The sequence below is a fragment of the Brachyistius frenatus genome, unplaced genomic scaffold (assembly GCF_029030835.1).
Source record: "Brachyistius frenatus isolate BFR_SWC_R1_liver_20210118 unplaced genomic scaffold, ASM2903083v1 Contig_2, whole genome shotgun sequence".
In the NCBI taxonomy this organism is placed as follows: domain Eukaryota; kingdom Metazoa; phylum Chordata; class Actinopteri; family Embiotocidae; genus Brachyistius; species Brachyistius frenatus.
Genome location: NW_027210601.1, coordinates 3,522,866 through 3,545,563, shown reverse-complemented (window position 1 = coordinate 3,545,563; position 22,698 = coordinate 3,522,866). Strand labels below are relative to the sequence as shown.

General features: G+C 39.9%; 1 protein-coding gene across 1 annotated transcript; it reads left to right on the top strand.

Moving 5' to 3' along the window:
* The first annotated feature begins 673 nt into the window (after positions 1-673).
* Positions 674-19,149, top strand: LOC138618363 (brevican core protein-like). The gene is made up of 14 exons (XM_069694080.1): positions 674-923; positions 7,090-7,169; positions 7,361-7,738; positions 7,928-8,102; positions 8,274-8,401; positions 8,870-9,163; positions 9,392-10,225; positions 10,397-11,926; positions 16,222-16,329; positions 16,835-16,993; positions 17,097-17,179; positions 17,714-17,858; positions 18,012-18,194; positions 18,366-19,149. The coding sequence occupies exons 1-14, from the start codon at positions 904-906 to the stop codon at positions 18,485-18,487; spliced, it is 4,239 nt and encodes a 1,412-aa protein (XP_069550181.1). The 5' UTR covers positions 674-903; the 3' UTR covers positions 18,488-19,149.
* Positions 19,150-22,698: the final 3,549 nt, after the last annotated feature.

The window sequence follows — 22,698 nt, the reverse complement described above, 5'->3', positions numbered from 1 at the left end:
TTTTTTAGGCTTCCCAGTTGTGAAAACAAGAAATTAACATCCGCTTAAAAATATAATCAATTTATTATTTGTGTCAGAAATATATATCTGCTTTTTTGCTACATTAAAGTATATTTAATTTCTTTTAACACGCATTTCGATATTAGTTGAAGTTAATAGCTCATAAACTTTGACATACAGCATTCAGTTTATTGATCAAAGACATCCTGCAGATTGGAGTAAATGCTGGCGCACCAGCTGTGTCCTGTTACAGGGACTGTTCCTCCCCAGGATGATTCAAACTGCTCATTTATACTGGTACTGCTTGCAAACTTGTTCAAGGTATGAATGTCTCTCAAAACTGAGCCAGAGTCAGGAAAAGAGGCAGCTTCCCTATCCTTCCTGACTATACTGCATTATTAGTACCTGCAGCAGCATCAGCAACTCACTCCGGACTGCTGCTGCGCTGACTCAAGTCACCCTGGCTCATCCAAATGACGCTCAATGTATTTGTCGCCCTGCAGTAAAACAGAAAAAAAAAAACCATATAGGTCATCTCCTGAGTGGAGGCTTCACTTCATAGCCTATAACATCGGTTGTTTCAGATGTCATCCCTCCCAATCCACCCCCCCACCCACCCCGACAGGCATGCGTCATCTCCATCCCGATTGTTGGTTGAAAAAGTGGGCAGTTCAGGATTTCATATCTGGCGTCACTTTCTCCCAACTCCCTCCTTTCTTTCTCCGCGAGCCTCTGAGTCCGTCGGTGCGACAGCAGCCCCAGCTTCCGTTTACCTGTGCAGGGCAGGCAGCATCCAGAGAGCCGCTCTCCCCTGACAGGACAGTCGCACTGCAGCAAGCTGAGAGGAACTGACGGAAAATACTTGTTTCATCCAAGAAGTCCGTCCATCCTGCATCAGCTGAAATGCTGCTAAGAACAATCCGGTAGGCTTGTGTTTGAGCTGCTGTTTTAATGATGCGCAGTTGATGCGGTTTGATCGTTTCAAAGTTCTTTTGAAATCAGTTTCATGTTAAATTGTTCAGAAAGCAACCCTCTGTACTTAACCGTGTTGGAGTAGTTGCTGTCCTGCTCAGGTTCTGGTGCAACTCACTTAAGAATAACTTTTTATTAAAAAAAATGTCTTGCTATGTTCAATGTTTTATCTTCTTTTCTTACACTGCTTTAAGGCAGATGAATGTTTTTTGAAAAGATTTTCTCCACATCAGCATCCTTGGTTGTGAAATGATTGTGGAGTCCTGTGATGATTTTTCAAATAGATGTGCATGGATATTTCTATGGAGATGAAGGAAAATTGAGGATGACGTCTATTTAAAATCGATTTACTGTCCTCTACATTTATTGAAAGCAACCATGTGATCCAGTCTACTGCAAAAGTGCATTTCAATGCTGTTTTTCATGCTTTCATGTGCCCTTCAGACACAGGAACCTGCTTTTTGTCTTAAGTGCTTATGTAGACTCTTCGCTCTCCGTGGTCCACCTCGGGGCTCGGGTGGATGCCAGTAATAGACAGGTAGCGAGACAGAGGGCACACAGAAACACAAGGCAGACGTTGAAGGTTTCCTTTCTTCTGTTTGATGGTCCTGTGACTCTTTGGTCTGACATTAACCGGTGAAGCAAGAAAAAGCACTGGTTTGGTTGTCTTGCAATTTCATATGAAAATGGAGACAAAATGTTACTCTGCCCCAACGATAAACATGAAGCATGGTAGAAAGTGTGAGGCAGTCTGTAGAAATGAAGGTGAAGTACAGCTGGTGATACTCGATCATTAGTAGTGAGTGTGGCTGAAACTGCAGTGACTGTAGCTGCTAGAGTTAGACTAAGACCTACATTTAAAGCCTGGCTGCCCACATCCAAATGTTCAGAATAAATAATGAAATCAAAAACACAATGGAAATTCAGCCTGATTATCAGGATAACAAATATGAGGCAGAGCAACACAATGACACTGCTGTATCTAAGGGTGTTCAGAAAAAAAAACCCTCTAATTCACTAATGATAATTTCATGACGTAATTATAGTTTGATGCAGTTGGAAATGTTTTGTGTTGTTGTGTCTTTAAAGACGATAACGAGTATTATATATTACTCATGCATATTATTATTATTATTTTTTTTTTAATCTACACAGAAAATGGTCTATCAATTTCTTTCTGTTTTCTAGACGTTGGAGTTGAAATTCAGAAACATAAGCTCACCTAGCTCACACTCACTGTGGAAATGTTGTTAAAAATCCCAGAAAATAAACTGGGATCAGCCCATTAAACTCCAAAGTCAACAATGTGAGCTAGGCAGCGAGGGTTGTAGCATATGCCTCTTTCGTGGTTTAAGGTTACTGGAATGACTTACAAGTAATGGAAAGCTTTAAGCAGCAATAAAAACATCAATCCTTTGCTTAAAGGAAAGTCATTCTGCCAACAGCTACCTCTTTTACGCTACCTTGGTTTAATTGTCAGCAAACACACAAATGATTTAAAACCGAAGGTACCTAATTGTAGCCATGTTGGTGCTGAACTGAGAAAGTGATCGGTCTTCCGAAGCAGAGCCCACCTGAGCCTGAAGTCACATAATCTAATCAGGAGGTCAGAAAGGTTCCTCTTGGGTATAATAGGCCAGTCATCTACATGCGGTGGTCTGTCCATGGATTTGCTGAGTCAGGTCTGGGATCAGATGTTTATTTGAAACTTCGCTTGACTCTTTCCCAGACGAACTGGGTGGTGATGAATCACCTGGTGGGTGGTGTTTCCAAAGCAGCCATCTTGTTGGGAGACAGACGATTGGTTTATTGGAGAAGTCTGCATAGTGTGGGGATTGCTGTGAGTAAGTGCAACCTTTCGGTTGTGTGGAGGTGTTAGGTTTGATGGTGCAGGGAGTCAGAGGTGTGGTGCTGAGTGAATAGTCTGACGTGGAGCACAAAAGGCCAATCTGCTCTGCACCGAAGTTTACAGCAGGCCAGCCCTGATACGCTTAGTTGGGGATTTCGGTTGTTTCTGATCTTTAGCTCAGCTACCTTAAAGGACTTCATCCCGTCAAACTCCCGTCAAGTTACGTGAAGCCTGAGCTTTAGTTCATTTGTGCTGAATTTTTAATTGTTGTTCAGGTTTTTTTCTTATTTAAGGAGGCTAGTTGGTGATTTTTTTTTTTTTTCTGGTCCTGGGTTATTAGTCAAATGTCATCAGCATACACAGATTTGGAGGATTTGCTTTGGAGGTAAATAGGGGAAGGAATTGATCATTGTTGTTGCCAATTATTTTGCCCTCTTTACACATTTTTAATCAGTCTAGCTGCTCACTAGAAATCTGACCGTTATCCTCACAGACATACAGGAGCAGAACTAAGAAATAAGCTCTTTTTGGCAGCTATTTGTCAAATTCTAACAAGAAGATATAAAAACAGTGATTTGTTTGCAAAGTTTCAAAATGATCTAATCCTGCTAAATGTTACGATAGTTACATTAGAATGTAACTGCAAGATGGAGTACAACTTTATGTTGACTTTAATTGTGCTGTTGGATAGGACGAAAGTTAATTTTATCCTGGTGCCTTCTTTAATAATCTTGTAACTTTGTTTAAGTGACTTATGATGCATATTCCTGGTGTATATTTAGTTTTTAGTCTTGCCAATAAGCCTGAAATCTAAAAGGTAAAAACAGATGGATCCAGCTCAGCACTCTCCAGAGCTCACAGCACATCAGTCACAAATGTTTGACCTGCCTAAACTGGAATCGGGAGTCATTTTCTGGTTTGTTGGTGGAGACGAGGTTTGTCTGTATTGACCCTGATGCAGAGCACTGCAGAGGCCACCCACGAGTTTGTTAGTGCAGCACAGACAGGGATCCTAGCATAATTTTTATGTTCCTTGAATACTACTTATTCCATTCAAATTTAAAGTTGAAAATGCAGATTTAATCCAGATTTGTATTTTTCCACTAATGACCGAGATGTTAGTCCGCAGCTGTTCACTGTACTTGTCTGCAGGAGGAGGAGACTGGATTAGTCCTCCTTGTGGATAATGCATTAGCTGCAGTTTGCGGACCTCTAAATGCAGTGGGTGGCATTGATTTCAGCTTGACTTTTCTTCATTGTTACTCTCGTTAAAATGAGCAGGACTACAAAGCGCCTGGTGACAGCGAGGCCAAAGACCTCAGCGAAACAACGGCACAAAAATAACCAGCAGCGACCAGGGTTTTCTCCTCTGTCATCGATCTGAATGCACAAGCCGATATTTAGGCACACTGTCACAACAGTAATCATTTGAATCAGTGTGTAGGGTCTTAATGGGCCCGTTTCTTTTGTACAAAGCCTCCTCCAGAACGATTCTCAGTGGTTTAAAACTTCCTTTTCCATCCATGAAAAGAGCGAGAGAAAGAAAAGAGAAAAAGCAGGCGAGTGTGCCAGTGCTTCGTCCTTTAATTTTCCCTGAAGCCTTTTGTAAGGGAGTGGGTATAAAGTGAAAGCACAGTGTGCAGCTGTCCTCTTGGCCCACTGCACGCTTTTTGTGAGAGGTTTTCTTGTCAAGAATACTAATAGTGATGCCAGCCCTGTGGAGTCCACCCAGCTGGAGAGGAAACAGACAACAGTTATTCTGACATTAAAGAAGGCCATTTAATCTGACACAAGTTAGTGAGCTGTGTTGGTGCCGACTCCTTACGAAGGCTGTGTTTGATTTACAGATGCAGAAAAGGTCAACTTTGTTAGCACTTGTTAAACTTCTCGCTCGATCCAGCGGCTCTGACCTTGGTAATATTTACTTTGTTTCTTCAGCTTTAACATGATTAACAGCTACTGTAATAATTTGTAATTACAAATGTTTTATCATGTTGAGCTCATGCTGTGCAAGTGCCAAAACTGTGTTAAAACCTCACCTAGACCCACAGACAGCTTTGCTATGGATTTTTTTTCGAGCCTCTTTTGTGCCCATTAAGAGTTTGGTTGTGTTGGTGGCATCAGCAACAGTCAAACAATCTGAAACTTCTTTGTCTGAACTTGTTTAAAACTGTTTTAGCTGACTTCCTCGAAACAACATGGGCATATCAGGAGCATTTTCATTATATTCAGCTGCTCTCTCATTCTCACACCCCATTGCTGTGTCCCACATCTATACTATGTTTTCTGGTGTGTTCACACCTGGAAGAGTTAAAAAAAAAATAAGGCATTTTCAAAGCAGTCGGTATACTTACTAAAAATAAAACTGTCCTGCAATGCATAAAAGAAACAGAAGAGCTTCTCACAGCTGGACAAAATTAAAACCAATTCCTTCAAGAACACTCACAACATAAAACTAAGCTGTTATGATTTTGGAAAAGCATTTTTGATGTTTAATGAAACGAAGCTTTCTAAAATTGTAGTTTGATGTCTGATGCTTATATGTTGATTTCTTATATGTAAAGTACAAACTGTGTGCAGTTCATTTTTAGTAAAGACCTGGGTTATTTTTTTAAATCCATTTGTTCCCATTTTTCACAATTTTATAATAATAAAGAAAATTTATTTAGAATTAGTTTCACCAGGAGTCAATTTGCTGCTGGTCAGTTAACTTTGTGATGCAACCTTGCAACCTTTCACTCTCTGATTTCAGCTGTAGATGTAGATGGTTGAGTAATACATATCCAATATTCAGTAGTTTTGAATATTTGACAGCACTGAAAGGTCATACAATGTTAAGTTGAAGGTAAAAGTGCCATAATTATTATAAACAAGGATTAATGGGAAGGTACGTGTTGATATACACGTTAAAATTGTGCCACATTTCAGAACCATAAAGGCACTCTTCGCTATCTGAGCCCTGAAAAGTCCTGGAGCCAGAATGCTACTTTTTAATGACGGATGAACATTTGCAGCTTCATCATGGGCTCCTTTAGGAGGTTGCGTGAGGTCACTGTGGAAGTCCTGCCATGCCTACTGGGTTAATAACAGGGCCAGGCTGGTGACGGAGAGCTGGCACGGTGCCGCTGGGCTAGGACGCCATGTCATTAGCTCCCGGAGGTGATGAATGGCTTGTGGTTAGGAGTCTGTGCTCTCAGCTTCCCTCTGAAAACCAGAGAAGTTGGTCTTTTATGTTGCATGGTTGAACTCTGAGATTCTTTTTTTTTTTTTTTTGTACTATCTTGTGGGACTTGTGTGTTTTATACAGAGATTTTTCTCCAAAGTTGTTTCGTTCAGGCAAAACTGGCAGGTCACCATTTTTTATCTACATGTATAATGGTTGCACTCTGTTGCCAGTTTATTAGGTACACCTATTTAAAACTAATGCAATAGCTACAGACCTGCAATACATTTCATGCTGGTTTTTGTTTTTGAAAATGGGAGCTTTTTTAATTTATTTTTTGATATATCTCAACAACTATTGGATGGATCACCAATAAATTTTGTAGACTTTCCCGTTCAGTTTTAGTGTTTGTTAAGATGCTAACAAGCTAAACTAAGGCTGCTCTAATTAGAGCCTCAGAGAGCTGCTAGCTTGGCCATTGGCTTGTCATTGTTTTTAACAATATCTCCTAAAAATACAAGTTTTATGGTGGGAATATATTATAGATAAAAGAGAAAGATATAAGATCATTTCTTTCTTAATTTTCCTTAAATAAAAATCTATAGTTGCTGTTTTATGGCCCTTTTTGCCTTCTGTATGTACATTTTTATTTTTTATGTAAACTGTGTGGTAAGATGAATTACTAAACTCTATTATGTAAAGAAAACATAAATAACAAAACTGCAAAAGAAGATTTGCTAACAATCGCAACGAGACTTTCTTATTTCCCAGCTACTTGTCTGCACGTGTACCACACTAAACCACAGTAGGTTGAAGCTGTGGTGAACACAAAGGTTGTGGCCTTTAATATCACAATATATCAATTTAGTGAGATCAATGGAGCGTGTTCAAGCTTAGACTAGCTGAACCAACACAAAACATGACTTCCAATGACAGAAATCACTCTGCCTTTTTAAGGTTAATTATGTGTGAAAGTGGAAATTGAAAATTGACTTTGTGTCATTTGCTCCTTGAGTTTACTTTAGGATTTATTTTATTAATCTTTATCTGTTTCAACTGTATTTTATATGAATTCATACTGTGTTTTGTTTTGTTTTCTCCATAGACATCTCCAGTTTCTTCCACTTCTCTGTGCAGTCTTCTGTCTTACTCTGGCTTTTCCCACCCAAACTCCATCTGCTTATGGTATGTCTACATTTCCCCTTATCTCTTTCTCATCATATAAATCTTCATGATTTTTAATATGCCAAATGAATACTATTCATAGGCAGAGAATACAAAAGTACATTTAAAGGTTAGAGCATGATTCACTATTTTCAGCAAATGTACAGCGCCGCTCTGTTCCTCAGAGACTGGGACTTTTTTTTTGGTTGCAGATGAGGTGCGGCAGCTCCAGGTGACAATCCCCCACTCAGGTCCGGTTTTTGCCCCATTGGGCAGCTCCATCTCCATCCCCTGCATGGTGTCTCTGTCCTCCATACCCACCGCCTCCTCTTCCTCCCCTGTTGAACCGCGGGTTAAGTGGACAGTGGTGTCCGGTGGGGTGGAGACACTGATCTTGGTGGCACGGGATCAAAGGGTGAAGGTCAACGAGGTGTACCGGGACCGTGCCGCATTGCTCAACTACACCTCCTCCCTTGACGATCTGTCACTTTGGCTGGGAGATCTGCGCTCCAGTGACTCGGGTCACTATCGCTGTGAGGTGCAGCAGGGCCTGGAGGATGCCAGCGACCTCATGCAACTCAAGGTCAAAGGTAGCACAATGAAAAACACAGATCATCATTAAAGTGTGGGAGAGATTATAATTTTGAGTGTCCTTAGCTGTTTTCAATTGTCTGTCGTATTAGTAAGATGCTGTTTTTAAGAGATCAGATTTTGCACGTGTTATTTATATGCAGTAATTTTGTTAGTATGTGAATATGTACATTTTTGTGTGTGTTTAGGTGTTGTGTTCCACTACAGAGATGCTTTGGGCAGGTATGCCTTTACTTTCCATCAGGCTCAGAGGGCCTGTGAAGCCATCGGGGCACAAATTGCCACTCCTGACCAGCTGCTGGCAGCTTATTATGATGGATACGAGCAGTGTGATGCAGGCTGGCTGGCAGACCAGTCTGTCAGGTAAACTACACAAATACTCAAACCTTCGCTTTGAAGACTGCACCTGATCTTGGCAATATACTAGATCTGTTGTTCATTCTGTCTGATTCACCTGTTGTCTTTAGAAACATCTGTAGCTGTATGTTGCACATGTTACTTTCATGTAAGAAAAGCTGCTTGTTTTTCGTGCAGGTACCCAATCCAAGTGCCCCGTGAAGGTTGCCACGGTGACATGGAAGGGCAACCAGGAGTGAGAAACTATGGGACAATGGATCCAGATGATCTATTTGATGCTTATTGTTACATAGAAAAAATTGATGGTATGAATCATAATATTAAAATAATTTTCACTACTAAATACTAGATTTTTGTGAACCAGTACTGATATTAGTATTTAAGAACCTAAAAACTACAATAACCGCATATCTGCTATGATTTATCAAAACATTTTTGCCCTTCTCTTAATTTGTTTACTATAGAAGTGTGATAAATTTGTGTAAGATGTGAATTACATAGGACATTTTACACTTGCAAAATGACCTTAATGATATGTGGTGGACAATCTCCATAATTGTGTTTCATTCCTGTGCTGCAATTTCATGTTTCTCATCAGCCAACATACCACCCACTATGTACAGATATATCTGTGATAAGCTAAAATCAGTCACCCCAAAGTTTTGCTTGGACTTTATCGACTTATAAACACAATAAACTTGATGATCCAAGCTAGTGTCCAATATATTATAAATATGGTAAAAAAAAATATTGAAAATATTGTGTGTTTGTAGGGGAGATGTTCCATGAGAACATCCCGCAGCACTTATCATTTGCCGAAGCACAGTCCTACTGCAGAGCTGCAGGGGCAGAGCTGGCTACAACAGCACAGTTGTACTTGGCGTGGAGTGAAGGACTGGACCGTTGCAGTCCCGGGTGGCTGTCTGACGGCAGCGTGCGCTACCCCATCATAACCCCCAGGGACCGCTGCGGAGGGTCTCAGGCAGGCGTCAAAACTGTCTACCGCTTCAGCAACCAAACTGGTTTCCCAGAGCTGTCCAGCCTTCATGACGTTTACTGTTTCAAAGGTGAGCATCTCGTGCTTCAAAAATATGTTTATATTAGATAACATTAAAATGACATTTGGTGTAAATGCAAACTGTTTATTATGACTCAGTTATACTAGTCATAATAGAAAACTATTCACGTCACACTAAAGCAATCCGTGCTTGAAGATAACTTCAAGGAGATGGACAAAATTGTCATAATCATACCTTCTTAAAACAGATTTTTAATTGCTTACCCACCCTATACAGAAAACAGAAACACTTCCACTGACTCGCCGATGGACTACATGGCCACAGAACCTGAAGACGTTGAACAAAATGTTGTTATTCTGCTGGAAAAAGATCAAGAACTTCATCTGAACCAACAAGAAGAACAAGTGGAGCGAGAGGCCCAAAGTGTGCTTGAATCTTTGCCTTTGATCCCTGTCCCTTTTACTGAAGAAAACCAAGTCGACATAGACTCAACAATTATATCAGACATCACAGAGTCTCCCATCAACACCACATCTACGCTGGATCTCATTCAGCCATCTGACGAAACTTTACCTCCAACAGAAATGAGCTACAATTCCCAGCATCCCACAGCACTGATGAACAGCACAATCAGCAGCACAGAAACCTACAATTCTCCACAAAACAAGTCATTATTGCCCAGTGTTTACAACGAGACAGACTCCCACCAGAACCTGAGCTTCACCTTTCACCAATCTGAGCTGGAAAGTACCACATATGAACCTCACACTCAGAACCAGACAATCCTAGACACAGAGCCATTAGAGAAGCTGATACAGGCCAAAGAAGTACAGGAAACCAACCTGACTTTAAACAGATCACAAGAAAATTACACTGAGACAGACAGCAACCATACTCAAGAGGAGACTCTCTGGGCGGGAACCCCTATCACCCTTGACCCCTTGCTTCAGGAGGCCGCAGTAGAAGATCCTTTGCAGATGTCACTCACAACTCAGGCCTCAGAAGAAGAAAGAACAATTCTCACACAACTAGCCCAAACAACCAAGTTCACCATTGAGGCGCTAACCTCAACGTGGGTCGTCATGGATGGGTCTGGAGATACCTCTCAAGGTATGTGAAGCCTTTTCTGAGTCTAACAAAAAGACAAACATTACTATCTTAAAAGAATTGCCTTCTTGTCACGATTTTCTACTCTCTGCCACCAGCATGTTATTCCTATTACCTGTTATTCCTTTAATATATGTATTTACAACTCCAAAAATGTTTTGTACTCCTTTCCAGAGAGGGACCGTGATGTGGAAGCAGTCAGCTCCATTTCCGGTGTCAACTCCTACCCATCTTCTTCTGTCTCTGCTAGCAGCGCTCCGACTGAACCCCTGACTGCAGGTCCAGATGCAACCATGTCCTCTGGGTCTCGCCTTTCTGACAAAATTGCTTTGGAAGTCCTGTCCACAGCGCCACAGCTGTGGGAGTCTCCCATTTCTAGACAGGAGGGAAGTACAAGCTTAGAAATTGAAGACACACTCAACATGGAAAGTGAGGAAACAAATCTGCACTCAACAAAGTCTGAAGACCAGCTAGTTTCTGAAGTAAGTTTAGCTACCACTGAGTCTCCAGTGGTCTCGAACACCTCTCACTCACCTACTGAATCCACCACAGCACGGTATCGAACATCAGGTTACAGAGTGTATTTGGATACTGTGACCGGTGCTTATGAAGAGGCAAGTGGATCTGAACCGGGTACAATTAATCCCACCCTTCGAGAAGACATTAAAGTAGCTCCAACCCTTGAAGAAGAAATTAAAGTTTCCCCAACTCTTGGAGAAGAAGCCAACATTTCCTTTTCAGTGGAAAAAGAAGTTGAAATTATCCCAAATCTTGTCCTTAAGGCAGAAGCTAAGGTTGCCCCAACCCTTGAAGAAGCTAACTCAACCCTTGAAGAAGAAGCTAACGTTTCCTCAACCCTTGAAGAAGACGCTAATGTTTCCTCAACCCTTGAAGAAGACGCTAACGTTTCCTCAACCCTTGAAGAAGCTAACATTTCCTCAACCCTTGAAGCAGAAGCAAATGCTGCCCCAAACCTTGAAGAAGACATTACCATTGCCCCAACCGTTGAAGAAGACATTACCATTGCCCCAACCCTTGAAGAAGACATTACCATTGCCCCAACCCTTGAAGAAGACATTACCATTGCCCCAACCCTTGAAGAAGACATTACCATTGCCCCAACCCTTGAAGAAGACATTAACATTGCCCCAACCCTTGAAGAAGACATTACCATTGCCCCAACCCTTGAAGAAGACATTAACATTGCCCCCACCTTTGATGAAGAAGCTATTGTTGCCCCAACCTTTGAAGAAGACCTTAATGTTGCCCCAACCTTTGAAGGAGACGTTAATGATTCCCCTACCCTTGAGGACTTTACCGTCATTCCTCTCAATTCTCAAACATCTGATTGGGCTCTGATGACCACCGCCGCTGGACCCCAAGAGTCTCTGAACGATCATGAGTACAGCCGTAAAACCCCCTCCATTGCAGCTTCAGATTCCTCCCTGAGTACAAAGTCCACTGCTGCTTCCGCGAAGACGACCACCACCACCATCACCACCACCACACACTGGTCTAGACAAACATGGAGTCCGGCCACGACGACACCCAAAGTTCTCCACGAGACAGCTGAACCAGAGAAGATGACCATACCACCAGTGGATCACGGTCTGGTGGATTTTGAGATTAGTCTCACCAAGCCACCCACCCTGCTTATCTTGCCCAATGAGAGGGCAGCTGTAGGCGGTACAGGGAAATCTTCAGGTAATGTTAAAGCCACTCTCATCAGCCTAACCGTCCTCTTCCTACTCAACGCAATGATGCACTAAAATCCCCTGGTCTGTCCTCTGCCCAACTTGCCTCTACTCCATTTTTCTGTAAAACACCCCTCCTGCTTTTCAAACGACTTCCCCCCGTTTGTTTCACTTGTTGTCTCAGCAAGCCCACTTACCCCTCTGACTCCTCCCGCTTCACCCTCACACACTCCTCATTGCTCTCCTTGTGATCTCCACTCTACCCTCCAAGATACTCACACTGGGACAGCTCCCATTTGACATTTGTCGACAGTCCAGTATCGTTGTGCATGATGTTGTCTCCCTCATCCAAAGATTGACTTCTGTGAAGTAATATACTGGTATGAGTATTTTAGCGCTTCTTCGACAATTTTTTCCTGTGAGAGTGATGGTTATAGGCCTTGGTGAACCTTAAATCAGGATGTTGATCATTAGATTTTATTTGTAAATAATCGATCTTTGCTCCAAAATAGTGCAAATTATTCTGCAATAATTTTCTTCCTGCTAAGTATCAAATCCAACAATGTCCTTTCCATAAATCTGAAAGTAACTCAATAAGGGACTTGATTTGTCTCTGGAATGTAGCAGCAATCACATTGAATGTTAACAGCACTGACCAATGCAACTGCAGTAATACTTTACATTTAAGTGTTAACTGTTGTCTTTCTTGGTATTTTTTGGTTTTACTTTTATTACTTTTTTTTAGTCAGTCTAGTACCAGAAGCACAGATTATTATTATGTTTAAAAGCACAAAATATGTTCGGTGTTGCTTTGTTGTAAGAGGTGGGATTTAGTAACATGTTTAGAAATGTTCTTTGGTCATTAATGTTCCATTCTGAAGTCATGATCTGTTGTTCAATCATGATCGTTCAAGATTTGTATTGTGTTTTTAGGTCAAATACTGATAAAGACAACTAATCTATATTTGTTTCTTGTCTCACCACTAGTTGATTAATCTATTCTTAATATTTTTTCCTTTGGTTTCTGCGTTTTAGTTTAAAAATGACAGAGTAGTATCTACTGCACACATACAATCCAAAAGGGCAGCTACGGACAGTGATGCATTGTATGGAAGCTCATTTCTGAGAAGAAAACAAAACCGAAACAATAACCAAAAAAATAATGAAAAGACTAAAAATTCTCATAGTTAATTTTGACTGCATTCCTCATCAATTTGATTCAAACTTAATATTTTTGATTCTAGAATGCAAACTTAATTTAATTTTCTTCACTTCATTTGTGTGCAGAAATTGGCTTTCATACAATTTGTTTTTTGTGTCATTTGAAGAAGTTGTTGATATTTTAGACTAGAAGAATTATAAAAACTTCAACTAGATTTTCGGAGAAGTTCTTTTACATCTGTTGACAAAACAATACACAGTAAATTAGCATATATTTAATCCAGCAAATATCCTGTATTTTGGGACATGAATTATTTTTAATATAACAAAATGTTGTAAGGCATTCTACATGGGAAAGATGCTGTACACAATGTCAGATTTATCGACACCTGCTGCTTGGTGAAACTTAAAACTATTATCCAGCTAAGATTGATCCAATGTTGAAGTGCAACTTTATTTGTTATTGTTTTACTCATATCACAACACAGTCTCACATCAAAATATGTAAGAGTTACATTGGTGCACAGCGCAAAACGTATTGCTTTCACAATAAGCGCTCTAAAATTGTGAGATGCCTATGTTTGTCTTTACACAGTTGTAGTTTGGTTATGTTTAGGCACTAAAAGTACTTGGTTAGGTTACGTACGTTAAATTAGGTTCAGTTATGTCAAGGTACGTTAGATATAGTGAGTTACTTGCTTAACGTACACTACTCAAACAACTCTCTTAGATGAAAGCCACGCATTTGGACTTTTCAACTCTTCATACTCCGTCACCTGACTTCCTTGTTTGGCAACCCAGTCTCAAACGTAGCCACCTCACAATTTTTTTACCATCACTGTAAAACTAATACTTTTATTGCAGGAGACATTTCTAATGTGAGTCTGTGTCTGCTTTCTCTAATTGATACAATTTAAATGATTAAACTGCAATTCATGAGACATTCTTCAATCATCCAAAATATTTGCCTCAGAAGTATTGCACAGACTGCAGCATGCAGAAGCGTTTCCTTTTTTTCCACATTTAATCAGCACCTCCATTAAGCCTTAATTTGGGGAGCAGTGACCTTTATGTGTTGGACTATTCATGGTGTAAAATGCTGGAGACTCAGCTGTTTTTAGAGCGGAAGAAAACACAATGGAAAAGAAATCCCTCATTCAGTAATTCAAATTACCAACCTCACATTATCACCTTCATGCAATTTATTGTTGTGCTTTTGGGAAGGGAAGGGAATGGAAGAGAGAGGAATAATGTAAATATATATTTGAAACCGGGTCCCTGCTGAAATGTAAATGAAAACAATCTTTGACTATTATAGAGATGCCAACATGGGTCACTGTCCAAGTTATAATTTTTTCATACTTAAGACTTAAAAGGCTCCTCAATGGTTTTCCTCTCACCAGTTGTGTATTCTTCAGCAAAATAGAATGACGTTTTTTCTCTGACTGCATCTGATTCTCATTTGACTCGTGTAAAGCAGTGATTACCTTTCTTACACACACTGACCCGTACAGAGGTTTCTGAAAAGAGCAGCATGCGAGTGTGGGCATAATGACAGACGACACAGAGTCTGTGTTTACAGGGTGTCAAAGGAAGAAAATAAACCAAATTCACTTGTAAAATGTTTAATTTCAGCTTGGACACACATGCCTTCATTTTACCTTCTTTTTACAAATTTAGAAAAACAAAACGAAACTCCAACCCATCTTTTCTCCTCAGGACTTTAAACAACTGTTATCTGATGGTGACACATAGCCAGAAGCCAAGAGGTGCTGTATTTCTCTTGTACAATGACTCATACATATAGAGGGTTTGTAACATAAAGACATAGAAAAGGGTCGAAGTAGGTCACTCCAGCATGAGTACACATGGGAGAGCTGTCAGATGAGGTGACCGATGAATTTCTCCCAAATTACGATCTTTGTAATAACCAGCAGCAACCAAAATCAGAAAATAAACAATAATCCTGTGTGGGCCTTTTGGGGGCTTTTTGTGAAAGAATTAATGCAAAACTCTGTTTGTGAATTACAAGGTAAAATAGTGGGAATTAATCAAAATAAAATAATGTCATCAGTTGATTTTCTATAGGAACACCAACCACCTAATGCCATCAGCCTTTGTCCCAATAGTTGACATACTGTAATAACCATCACCAAAGTGAACAATAGCTTCTTTCTGCACAGGAACAGCTCAGAAGTTCAGTGTTTGGTTCACTCAGGCCTTCTTTAGAAACATGGCGGTGTAACATGGTGGTGTAACATGGCGCACTCCATGGAAGAGGACCCGCTCCCTGTGTAGATATGATTTTGTTATCTCATTGTGAGGAAATAAAAACAAAGATTCTTAGTTTCCGACGATTATACACTAATGAAAACACAAGCATAAAGATTATAATTCAATACTGCCAATAGATCCCTCTAAATCCTAAACACTGAACCTTTAATGGAGAGCAGAAGATAAAAACATGGTTATTCAAAATGCCTTTGCATTTACAAAGGAACATTGTTTTCCAAACATACTTTGTTGACATGTTATGTTTTAGCAAACAAAATACAATTTATTTTAAAGTCGCCACACCTTTTTAAATCAGACGAACATCTCCTGGACTGACCAGTGGCCTTTTTTAAATTGATCAGAGAGCCATAGGAGCCCCATGTCTGGATTACACCTCACACAAAAATTATTTTCAAGGTTTGTTATTGATATAGAGTGTAAGAAGAAGAAAGAAGAAATGAACACAGAAGTGTCAGGGATGCACCAAAGAAGCCAGAAGAGGATTTGAGGACTTTGTCCTCGTGTGACGCTGAAAAGCTTGTTCTCTGCTGCCATCTGTTGGCTCACATGGATCCTGATGTCCTTTCATCTGTAGAAGCATCCAGTGATACACTAGCGAAACACTATTATTTTTTACAATCATTTAACTAATGTAAGCATATATAAGCATTTAACTTACCATGTGGTTCACACAGAAATGATTAGCAATGCTTCAGACATCATTAAATATTGTTTCAAATTTCTTTTGATGCACTAATTATACTCACAGGCTTCATGAAATTAAAATATGTCTGAATAATGACATACACGTCCTCTGCTATATGGTTTCAGCTGTAGATTGATCTGAAGTGGCCCTCTGTTGTGTTTCAGACGCCTGTTTGGACGACCCCTGTCTCAATGGAGGTACCTGCACTGACCGAGGTGGGAAGGTTAAATGTCTCTGTTTGCCAACATACGGAGGAGACCTCTGTCAGACTGGTGAGCTCTCTGCTGTTAAACTCAAACCAATCAACAATTTCCACTAAACTGACATGTCACAAACCGGCTCAGTGCTTGCGACAAAGAGGAGGGGAGAAGAGACAGGTTGAAATGCCAATGGAGAGTTTTATTTAAAATTAACAAAGTTAAACTATAAAAGAAACATGAGGTGTGAAGATGAGTAGCATCAGTGGTGAATGTAATGCATGGATGGGTGATAAATATGTATGCAAGTGTTGAAGGTGAAAGGTTAAGTCAACCGAACCAAACCAGGAGATGTGGAGCCGAGGAGAGAGAGACACAATGAAACCAGGCTGGTATTTGTAGCACTGGTAGAGGCCAACACAGGTACCACCACATCACCTTAACGAGCCTCCCTGACTGCCAGCTCAAGAGGCCGCTTGAGCCACAACAAGTAGAAAGGGAGGGGTCGTAACCTACTGAGACATCTAAAGACTGTTTGTCTCGTTTGACCTGTCTCCTGCTGTGGGATTTTTTTTTTCAGACCTGGAGCGATGTGAAACAGGCTGGGATAAATTTCACGGTTTCTGCTACCGACACTTCAGCCAGCGTCTGAGCTGGGAGGTCGCAGAGCAGCAGTGTCGCATGCAGGGAGCTCATCTGGTCTCCATCATGACCCCTGAGGAACAGAGTTACATCAACAGTAGGTTGAGACCAACAAATACATGTAGGAAATGAGACATGGTTTGATATAAATGTGGGATTTTTATTTATTAATTTATTGAATGTTATGTCCTCCTCATCAGGCAACTACAAAGAATACCAGTGGACCGGCCTGAATGATAAAACCATTGAGGATGATTTCCGCTGGTCTGATGGCAACCCACTGGTGAGGAATGTCATAGAAACACAGTTGATTGCAGGTTACAGTTATGTAATTGCATACTACATCACAGAAGATAAACACTGCTGATAGATAAAGGAGGATGTCCAAGCAGAGGATTATTATATTAAAAAAAACAACTCATCGAATCAAATCAAACGTTTGATATTTTTACTTGCACTTTCATTTAATTTATTCAATTTTTCCTATTTTTGAGAGTAAGTATTTGTGGGGTTGCTCTCATTTACTTTTTACTTACTTTAACAGGATATTGTAAAAAAAAAATTCAGCCCTTTAGAAAGCCTGCATCCAGGTTAATTATATTGTTTTTGTACCTTTTTTTTTTTTTTTATCTTTCATGTTTTATTGTTAAACAAAAACAAAGCTGAATAGATTTCATTTTGTCAAACAGAGAATTGTAAAGAATGTCTTTTGCCTGACATAAACATGGACACACTTTACATTTCCATACATTTTGTTCTAATTATTGCATGCAAGTACATAAATCTATGATCATATATTTTCTCTGCATCTTTACAGCTGTATGAGAACTGGTATAGAGGGCAGCCAGACAGCTACTTCCTCTCCGGAGAAGACTGTGTGGTGATGGTGTGGCACGATGACGGGCGCTGGAGTGACGTACCCTGCAACTATCACCTCTCATACACCTGCAAGAAAGGCACCTGTGAGTCACATTAATGAGGATGAAAACGCATGTTACAGCTCTTTTACTGCAGAAGGGTTTTATCTCCCTCGTGTGGTTGTTTCGAGCTGTTACATCATAATAGATCAGAGATTAATTCTTTATGTGGCCTAAAGAAAGATGCTCTTCCAACAGCCTCTTGTGGTCCACCACCAAAGGTCCGCAATACCTCCACATTCGGAAAAACTCGACAGAGATACGAGACCAATGCGGTCGTACGTTATCACTGCACAGAGGGTTTCCAGCAACGACTAAACCCTCTGGTCAGATGTCTGTCTGGAGGCAACTGGGAGAGACCACAGATCCAGTGCATCGCTGGTAAAATCTGAGATTATCCTTATAATCCATTAAAAAAAACCTTCATGAAATGAACCATCAATAATCTTCTTTTATTCTGTGGCTGATGTGAATTGATTATTAGATTCAGAAGAAGAAGAAAACCAAAACAAAAGAAACTGGATTAAAACACTAAAACCTTTTTCTCCTCAGAGGCTGGAGGCCCTACGCTGGACCCTGAGGTGACGTCACCCACCGACATCAACTTTGCTACAACTGAAGATGACTTTGAGGCCAGTAAAGATATTCTGCAGTACTGGAACATCAGGTTTTAAAAGGCAGACCTGCTTCTCTTGACTCGTTTCCTTTCAACTCTGTTACTGTAACACGACAAGGTGTAGGGTCAAGTTCTTTTACCAATGAATGCTCAAACAAGACAAAATGAACCACAGAAGAATAAAGACACAAACTGAAGCCTCTTATCAGCCAATCAGAGTGAGTCTGAGCACAGACAGGAAGTTAAACGTTCCTATTTCTTGTCCTTTAAGATATTTTTACTGTATTTGGTTAAATAGATTTTAAATGGTTATTGCACTTAAACTGATTACCCGATCAGTCCTTTTGACTCTAAAGTAAATGTGTGGACTCTTTATTACTATGTTGTCAGGTCAAAATCTACATCAATTACCGGTCTCATTGTGTCTCATGGTGCTAAAATCTTCAAGACACTTTCATCCAATTTAAATTTTATTGTAACATGTTCCTATTTTCCTACTTTATCAAAGAATCCTACAACTCCAAAGTACAAACTCAATCTAAAACTAACGGTCAATAAATGCTGTACATATAGTAGTTTTCACACTTGTGATTGCTGTCCGCATTTTTTTCAGCGAAACCTTTGATTTCCAGCAGACACAGTTTTGTTCTTCAGCTTTATGTTGTAATAAAGTTCTGTAGAACAGAGCAAAGAATAAATCACGCTCTTATTTTACCCTCAGCACTGTGTGGTGGCTTCATTTCATGTGGATTAATTGCCAAACACTGACATTATAAATATATAACCGAGCCCTGTGTAAACATAAACTACTGTACTATATCTTTTTTTGTGTATTGTCTGGTGTCTTATGTGGCCACTGCACCCAGAAAGCTCCCCCCCCCCCTTGTGTTTCCAAAGCTGTGTCCCATTTGATCACTTGGTCCCACTTTTTTTTTTAGCAAGACATAGCTTACTTTCTGAGGTTTTCATACAGGTTAACCTGTTAACCCCACATCTCCCCTTCTGTAACATATATCCTGATACCTCCAAGGTCAGTGAAACCAGAACTCTTCTACTTAAATTATAATACATTTGTGTTAGTTTGTGGTAATTTGACAACCTTTAGGAATTTACACCATTTGGGTGCAATTTATTTTGACACAGTTTTATAAGACATGAAGTCTGCAAATAATTCAGGACCCATTTCAGCTGATGCTGTACTTTTTTTTTTTTTTTTTTTGTAAATTTACAAAATAAAAACTGAGAAGCAGTGAACCTGGATCTTTAAGTCTCACACAGACTATAACAGTCACAGAGGAAACTGACGTTAAACAACAACCACATGCCAAGTCAAATAAGGTGATCAATCTACCTGTGCGCAGGTCCGCCCACACCCAATCACAAGCCGCGCGAATGTTGCGTCACGGTTTCGTCACTTGGTTGGAAAATGGAGGGAAAACAGGAGGGACGCAGAAAGTAAGTAGATTTATGTTTGTAAACGTGAGTTTGTCGCGGGTCAAAATATCAACACCTATTAAGTGTGTAGTGAAAAAGGAGAAGGGAAGGCAAGTGTCCTTTGGCGTTGTGAGCGTTTGTGTGCAGAAAAGGCAGAAAAGCATTAAAACAGGGTCCTGCATTGAGCACATCTGAGAATGGTCGCTTAAAAACATGACGTTGTCAGTGCTACGAATTTGCTTGATAAAGTAATAATGAATATTTATCCGAGAGAAGCCTGGTTGACACACCAAGTGCTCCATGCTGAGGCCACGCACCTGTTCAGGTTTCATCCTGAATTCTTCACATATTTCTGCACAGATTTACAAGTAATTTTCCTCAACGGTTATTCTGCCACCAGATGGCATCACTGTGCCACGATTTGTTGGACTTGTACGAAACTGGATGGCAAAATGTCAGGGAAGAACGTGTTGACTTCACAGCTGATCCCTCACAAAATGTGTTGATCACTGCCATATCAACAACAGAAAAGCGGAAACAAACATGCCTGTTTCACGAGTTGTTCCTCAGAGACACTGCAGACATGGACTTTATCAGGGAGAATAGATTTAGGTTAAATATATGTTGTTTGGAGCCCACTTTGATTTGCATTTCTTACTGGCTGCATACAGTTGCATAAAAATGGTATTAGACTGTACAAGCGTCATCACTTTTGTAACTGGGTGTGCTGTGATTCTTTGTGGGCTTTCTCTACTTACCAAATATAAAATGTGCAGTCTTTTGTAGGTGATGAAAGTGAATGAGATAATTTGCAGCTGAAATAAAAGAATCCCCCTGGCTAATATAAAACAGTTATACTAACAGCCTGCTCCATTATGTCCACATACAGACAACTGGGTATAATATTAGACTTGACATAGAACCTGTTATTATTCTTTATCAAATATTTTTTAATCCCTTTAATTTGTAACTAAAGATGGAAAGTCAACTAAACATCAGCCAATGCCAGAGCCTGAAGTTCTGCTGCTTATGCTTAAGACATGAATCAATTAATCTTGTTAGGTCAGCTGAAAAATAGTCTCCCATTTTGTTGTATTAAATTATTTAATAAGCAGAGTCCACTGCTGTCATCTGTTGTTTATATAAGAAAACGTAATTTAAAAAAAAATAAAAATAAAAAAAAAAAATTGGGGGGGTGGGGGGTTGGATTGCACATAAATGATTTAAAGATGTCTGTTTGTGCCAGGCGATTCAACAGATGAATTCCCAACTGCATCATTAACCCTGAAATGTCTGTGTTTTGTGCAGTGGTGAAAAAAGTTCAGTGAACAAAGTTCTACTTAAAAGTACTAAAAGTCAAAGTACTCATTGTGCAGAATTGTGTCATTGTGTAAGAATATTATTGGGTTATAATTATTTATGCAAGTTACTTTGATGTCGCAACAGAGAAAGAAGGGCTGCAGGGTAGCTTGTAAGTTTCCCCCCAGGGATCAATAAAGTCTCATTTTAACAGATATTAAAACATCATAATTAATATGAAAATTCTGATGAATAATATAGAATATAGTCAAGATATTAGTCACCAAAGTTATTAGAATAAATGCAGAGTAAAAACTGCAATAATTACCTCTGAATTGTGAAGTATAATAAAATGGAAATCCATTCAAATTTGACGAGAGTGTGTAATCAGTTAATAAAAAGTTTAAGATCTGCATTAAACAGGCGAAAAACTTCTCATACGTTGTTATTGTTAATATTTTGTATTTTCACTGGTTTCAGATGGTGAATGGGAAGCACTTTTTTCCCCCAGCTCTGCCACTGAGCAAGGCATTCATCTTGGAACAGCTCCACATTAGTGCTGCTCACTGGTCAAACATACAGCTGTATAGTTGCTCCAGGCTGCTCCCCCGGTGGGCAGTATAGGCGTGCAGCCCTCCTGCCTTTATGTTTCAGCTCAATTAAAAAAAGACAGCCTCATATTATCTGTGCTGATCAGAGGTTGAGGTTGGACTCGTGGAGCTGGGTGGATGTGCAGAGAAGTGTCTCTGCTGGAGCAAGACCACAGTTCTCAGGCCTTGAATAGCCTCATACAGCTCAGCCTGAATGCAGGAGTTCGGTGTCCGGCCTCTTTGTCATAGAGCCGATAACACGGCTCCAGATGGGAGTGTGTTGTGGCCTGTGACCCCGAGGTGGCAGGGTCAAAGCAGAGTGAACGGAGGCCAGTCTTTACAGACTCCTTATGGAGTTCCTCTTTCTTCCACGGGACGCGTGGCTCACTAATTGAGGGCCCACCTCCTCAAACCCGAAGTGTGAGGTGCTTGACGCCCGAAAATGACTGCCGGTGTGAACTGCAGGGAGAGGAGTGAGGAGTAATTATCGTAGCTGTGCTGCTAAACTTTCTCATAATGGATTACTTTACTGGTCATTTTTGAGATTTGTAGATTATATTTTAGTCTATAAAATGCCACAAGGACAAGACTTTAAGAATATTTTCATTATACATTTATCTATACTATTTGCTTAATAAATTATTTAGTCTATTAGGTGTCAGAAAATAGTTAAAAATACCCAAAATTATTTTTTCAAACTGATCAATTAAGTGTAAAACAAACCTGAATATAGTTCATTTATAATGATACAAACGTTAGAAAATTAGTAAATATGCACATTTGAGGAGCTTTAACCAGCAAATAGTGTCAGTCTTACTTGATATATGACCTAAATGATAAATTTAATTTCAAAGTTGTTTCTGTTCATCAGCACTTTGTTGTCATATTCAAATTAAATTAATTATTAAAGAATTTCACATTCACAACCTGCACAAGATGATCTTTT

Bases quoted from the DNA above. Each gene is read 5' to 3' on its own strand.
- LOC138618363 (XM_069694080.1), top strand. From the start codon at position 904: ATGCTGCTAAGAACAATCCG. The intron at 7,739-7,927 runs GTAGCACAATGA...GTGTGTGTTTAG, and splicing joins CATGCAACTCAAGGTCAAAG to GTGTTGTGTTCCACTACAGA. The intron at 8,103-8,273 runs GTAAACTACACA...TTTTTCGTGCAG, and splicing joins CTGGCAGACCAGTCTGTCAG to GTACCCAATCCAAGTGCCCC.